Here is a 6272-nt window from a genome sequence, read left to right as displayed (position 1 = left end):
CTCTCATTGTAAATGACTACAAGTGTGCATGTGTGTCTGTACCTTCCCGAGGGCTAGAATTATAGGTGGGCCACTATGCCTGCCAGGCATAAACATCTCTTCCCCCTAACACAGACTACCAATCATGTTTAAAGTTATGTGACTGAATACAGAGAACTATGATACTAGGACTCAAAGACATGTAGACACAGTCCAAGAGCCCATGACTGGATTCTGAAGTTTCAGAAACACCGATAACAGCTTTTATTTCCCACCATACAACCAGTTTGCATCTTTCTGATCCCTGTTCTCTTGGCCATGGTTTCAGAGACCACTCTTAAAGCATTTGAGACATTTGGCTTGCTGTAACATTTATAGTCCCAGCCTAAGGGCCCATCCTTGTGCTGGTATGAGCAGAACAGTAGGATCTCCTTACAGAATAGGCCAAGGATGTAAGATTTAGTTTTATAACATTATTATATCTAGAGAAAGAGTTTAAAGCCATGTGGGTGGTACACGCTTTTAATCCCAGAAGCCTGGAGGCAGAGACAGGTGGATCCCTGGGAGTTTGAGGCCAGCCTGGTTTACAGTGTGAATTCTGGACAGCTGTGACGGGCTACACAAAAAAAAACAAAAAACAAAAAACAAAAACAAGAATGAAAGAAAGAGGAGAAAAGAAAAGAAACCAAAGGGGCGCGGGGCTGGGGATTTAGCTCAGTGGTAGAGCGCTTGCCTAGGAAGCACAAGGCCCTGGGTTCGGTCCCCAGCTCCGGAAAAAAAAAGAACCAAAAAAAAAAAAAAAATGGGGTTGGGGATTTAGCTCAGTGGTAGAGCGCTTGCCTGGCAAACGCAAGGCCCTGGGTTCGGTCCCCAGCTCTGAAAAAAAGAAAAAAGAAAAAAAAAAAAAAAAGAAACCAAAGGGGCTGGGGAGATGGTTCAAGAATTAAGAGCACTGGCTGCTTTTCTAGAGGATCCAGGTTCAGTTCTCACATGGTGACTGACAGCCATCTGTAATCTAGTTCCAGAAGATCCAGAGTTTTCTTCTGGTCTCCACGGGCACCAGACACACATGTGGCATCAGATATACATAAAATAAAAAATCAGAAAGATAAATTGCCTTGATGTTTCTGAGTGACTGCATTCTGAGTTTCCCGTGTATGTCCAGACTGTCTGTCTGGGGCACAATTAGGTTGGGAGGGGCTTTATCCAATCGAGGAGGGACATTTTGGCTACTTCCTTTTTATCTGTATAGGGGTGTGTGTGTGTGTGTGTGTGTGTGTGTGTGTGTGTGTGTGTGTGTGTGTGTGTGTGTGTGAGTGAGAGATGCGTGTGTGTGCATTCATAGGTCAGAGGGTGAAGACAGGATTCGTCCTTGAGTGTCTGGGACCACAGCTCACTAATTTAGCAGTCCGCAGTCAGCTTGCTCCAGGGCTCCTGTCCTGCCTCCCAAGTGGTGGGGTCACAGGTGGGTGTCACCAGGCTGTTGGGTTGCCATGCTTGCACAGCAAGGGCTTTACCCACTCAGCCGTCTCTAGCCTCACTTTGACTATTTCTTTTCTTTTTCTTACTGGTTTTGAGAGACAGCGTTTCTCTGTGTAGTCCTGGTTGTACTGAAACTCACTTTGTAGACCAGTCTAGTCTAGAACAGATCCTCCTGTCTCTGCCTCCCAGGTGCTGAGATAAAGGGTGTGCACCACCACCCATCATTTTTTTTTTTTTCTTTTCTTTTTTTTTCGGAGCTGGGGACCGAACCCAGGGCCTTGCGCTTGCTAGGCAAGTGCTCTACCACTGAGCTAAATCCCCAATCCCCCATTTTTTTTTAATCTTTAACATTTAGTCTTTAATTAAGCACATAAAACCCATACTGCTCAATAATCTTTTTCATGAATTTTTGTGAAATTCAGATCTTAGTGTATCATTTATAATCTTGTTTTCTTCCTTCTGATCATCTATACCTTTGGCACAGACCATACAGACTCTCTCTCCTGCTTTTTGTTCTTGCTCCTTCCTGGCCTCACTTTGACTATTTCTAAAAATTTACTATTTGAACACACAAATAGTTGGGAGTCTCTCAAACACCGGTGCTGAGATATTTATGGCAGGTTATTCAACCTTTCCAAGCCTCCATTTCTGCTTCTTTAGAATGGAGATAACAACTTCAACTGGCTCACAGGAGGGCAGTCTGACTGTCACTGTGGAGTTACTTAAACCGTGCTTCAGTACTGGGTACACACCCTACTCGGGAGCGCTCCTGCAAAGACCAGTGCACGGGGATATGGCAGCTGCTTACAGGCACTGTCTACACAGAGCAGAACACGTGTGGCCCTGTAGTCATGCAGTAGGGTTTGAGGCCAGACCTTGTCTTAAAAAAAAAGTCGCTTGAGTGGCCTTGGGCTAGAAAGTAGCTCAGTACTTGTCTGGTGTGCACAAGGCCCTGGTTTGGGTCCTCAGCATACCTGAACAAGACGAGTGGAGGCCCGCATGCTGGCACTCACCTTCACTCTCAGCACATTTTGAGTTCTAAGTCAACCTGGTCTACAAAGTGAGATACTACCTCAAAATAAAAAAGTGGCTCTAAGCACAGCTTGTTTGACAAACAACTAGTTGTTGGCTATCTGGTACTGTGATCACTGTGGTGTTTACTGGAAAGGCTGGATTCAATTAAGACAGATTCTAGAAGAAATGGCTCATGTGGGTTATTGATGACAGACTTTTAGGGAGCTGTCCTTAGAAACAGGGTGCAGATGGTGCTGGAAGATTCTGCAGGGTAGAAAAGAGGCACAAACAGCAAGGTAGCCACTCCACAGTTAGGAAAAGTTGTTTCCATTTAATGCTAGACTTTCAAGGATTGAGATGCAAGCCTTTATGCAATTACATCCAATGTTAAAATTGGTAATACATAATTTACAAAGATTAACATCAAAACAATCATCTATTTAGATATGCTTTTCTGTAAAAAGGAAATATATTAGCAGCATTTATATTTTCCGCAATCACACAGCCTACAGACATGCAGACTAACTCTGTATCTATTTGCAGTGATGTAGTGCTTTGCCCCGCATTTCGAACACCAAAACCCACCTGGCAGCTGGGGGTTGTTTTTATTTTGTTATTATAAAATAACTGAAAAATAAAAAAGGCATTAATTTCTACACCAGTAAGAAAAACAAGTTTTTGCACTTACCTAACATTTGATTGTCTAAAAAACATTTCAGTTTTTAATCTTTCAACAAAAGAAAGATAAAAATGACAGCGTAGTGTCTTTTGCTTCTGTTCTTGCATTTTACAAAGTTTTTTCTTTCTTGTTTTAAAATTTTAGTGTTTAACACTATTCAAGGAAAACATTGAATTTAATCTCTTTCTTGTCATTTTCTTGCTTTTGACTAAAAGGAGACCCCCGAAAGTGCCCTTAGTCCTCCCTCCCTCCCACCCACTCCCTGCAATGAGAAACAAAAGAAACCACTCAAATGGGCTTGGACATGCGCTCCCCAGCGCCACACGTGAGCATCTTATACCCAGGTCTCGTGGTAATGTACAATGCTTCTCTACAGTAAGAAAATACTCCAAACTATTTTCTTAATTTCTCTTTTTTTCTTTAATAAAATATTTTGCTTTTTCTCTGCTCAAGGGGATCTATGCTATCCCCCTCTCTTTCTCTCTCTCTTTTCCCTTAAGAATAACACAGAAAGGAGAAAAAGAAAATCAATGGAATGAAAGGTGGTCAAATGTTTCTACCTAAATGAGTCAGAGCGTCGTCATCATAAGGGGAAGGAAATGTACAGTTAGGACATCATTGGTCCAGTATCGGAAAAGAGTAATGAAGATGTGTTTACTAATGTATTGCTTACCAATCTCACAGCACACACACACACACACACACACACACACACACACACACACACAAAACGCTTGTGCACATGTGCGTGTGCCCACACACACACATACTCACACGCACCCACACATATATACACAGACACACATATATATATACACACACACACACATATATATACACACACATACATAACTTGGCACATTTAAAAACCATCTTTTCTCTTATAAGAACATCTAAAATGTATATGCATATGTATGTCTGAGAAGACAAAGCAAAGCTTTTTGAATTTTACTTGTAAAGAGACAGTATGGTCTGGTAACTTCCGGCCAAGAGACTGGGAGGGACGGCAACCCTGGATATACCTCCTGATGATGAAGTCATTCAGAAAGGTGGAGGGGAAACGGGATGAGTGCAGGGATGGACACGGGAACTATACAGTTAAGAAAATAAGAATAGTGTTTTCAATCGGTAATCTACACTTAGAACAAACACTCTGATAGTGAACACTGCTCAACGGTTCTGTAGTGAGTTTTGTTAGGGGAGAAGTTTAAAAATGTTGTTCTTTTGTGAAGTGAATCGGTGCACAGCAGACACACAGGAAGAGAAGCAGCATGTGTGCTGGCGGGGGCTTGGCTTTCTCAGTAGGAAAAAATATGTTCGGCAGGTTATGAAGGGTAAACCAAAAATAATTACAAATACTGCCCTCCTGATCCCATGGGGCCTCTCCTCCCCCTGACTCTATCAACTCTCTCCTGGGAAAGAGAGTGGAGAGTGGCGGAAGTTCTAAGTGCTCTGAGCAGTTGATTCCTGTTCTAGTACTTTGACCTGGTTAGGCAAGAAGGAAGAAAGAACTTTCCTGTTGAAGGAACTGAAAAGAGGCCTCAGCTACTGTCTCTGTGTAGGTCTCTGATGCAGCTCTTAGAGCTGAGAGAATAAATGGGATAGGGCTGGGGTCTGGACCCTTCCCTTTGGATTTTGAATTTACACCTGGTCATAGGAAGCAGCTTCTTAGTGCTTGCAGGATCAGAGGGCAACCCAGAAAAACCCAAGCTGTGAGGAGTATCAAGTGCTGTAAAGTACCAATAGCTTCTGGCTATTCCAATGTGGTCCTCCTCTCCATATTAACCCTTAGGCAAAGCTACAAAGGAGTAAACTCAACCGTCTCAGACAAGCCTACTTCCACTCCCTTTTCACTAGCTCCAAGTCTAATAAGTACCTAATGTCAGACACGTGACCTCACATTCCTTGCCTGGACAGAACTTTTTTGCCCCAGTCCATGTCCAGAGAGCAAGAGACTGGACTCCACGGTGCCGCTGGATCCCAGATGCTCGAGGTTCTCATCCTTTTGAGAGTCACTTCCGAAAGCTGTTTTCTGGTATAAACAAAGTGCGCCTTCGTAGTTTCCTGCCTGACCCTTCCTCCAGCAGGTAGGTCACATCAATGGCTGAAATCAGAACCAACATGATACATCAGATGTTACTCTTCTGCTGCATTCTGGATTTGCACTCTAGAGAACTCAGGGACTCACGGTCAAAAGCATTAGGTCTGTTCCTAGCCCTAAGTTTTTGTTTTGAAGTTGTATCCTGGCCCCAACACAGAAAAGAAAATGGTTCTCTAGGGTTTGAAAGACACCATCTGATTTTAGCATCACTTTGAACACTCAACTGAGCAAGTTTATGAAAGAACGAAACCGTTTTCTTAGAACATGTTCCATGCTGGCATAGTGATTAATGACATTCTAAATCCAGACAAACTCGGTAGTACAATGTATTCTCTAGCATATCTCAGGTACTAGGTTTATTTTCCAGTATAATACACATGCACATGTTCACGCGCGCTCGCACACACACAGACACACACAGACACACACAGACACACAGACACACACAGACACACACAGACACACACACACACACACACACACACACACACACACAGAGTTGCTTTTTTACCTCTTTTTTTAATTTACTTTCCATTTATTTTCTAGCCTAGTCATAAGTCCGAGTCTTACCGTTTTTCCCAGGTATTTTCTCCAGGAGGTTGAGCAGGATCTGGTTGAGCCGTTCCCTCTGGCTGTGCCTTCGCTCCTCAGGCGTGCTGGCTAACTGGGGCTCTTGACTACTCTCCTCTGGCTTCTTTTCAGCGTCACTGACGTCCCCAGTGACTCTTTCCTGGTCTGGCTCCTCAGGGCTGGGCATTTCATTGGCTGCTTGCTCCTGACTAGCCAGCACCTCTTCAATCAAGGGCAAAGCATCATCATCTTGTCCGAGGTCTTTTAAGAGCGGCTTTGAACGTTCAGACTTCCAGGACGATCTGCCAAAAGGATGTGTGAATTCAGGGCAAGGCCATGCAAGGCACTTGAAGGGTGGGAAGGTGAAACTGAGAAGCCTAAGGATAGCCTGAGACCCTGGAGTCTGCTTATTAGAATCTGAACTGAACAAAATCTGAATATTAGCAC

General features: G+C 43.5%; 1 protein-coding gene across 7 annotated transcripts in view; it reads right to left on the bottom strand.

The window, feature by feature from the left end:
• Nucleotides 1–2786: 2786 nt before the first annotated feature.
• The window catches only part of Ash1l (ASH1 like histone lysine methyltransferase), a 136456-nt gene continuing 132970 nt past the window's right edge, over nt 2787–6272 (bottom strand). For 6 of the 7 annotated variants that reach the window (XM_008761159.4, XM_008761158.3, XM_039102313.2 and 3 more), the window contains 2 exons: nt 5826–6127; nt 2787–5258 (listed from right to left, as the gene is read on the bottom strand). In XM_008761159.4, coding sequence (XP_008759381.1) covers nt 5167–5258; nt 5826–6127 — 394 coding nt within the window. In that variant the 3' untranslated portion in view covers nt 2787–5166. The remainder of the gene's footprint in view (nt 5259–5825; nt 6128–6272) is intronic. The other variant, NM_001107689.2, reaches the window with a different exon arrangement.

The sequence above is a fragment of the Rattus norvegicus genome, chromosome 2 (genome assembly GCF_036323735.1).
Source record: "Rattus norvegicus strain BN/NHsdMcwi chromosome 2, GRCr8, whole genome shotgun sequence".
Taxonomy (NCBI): domain Eukaryota; kingdom Metazoa; phylum Chordata; class Mammalia; order Rodentia; family Muridae; genus Rattus; species Rattus norvegicus.
This window is presented reverse-complemented; position numbering and strand designations above follow the sequence as displayed.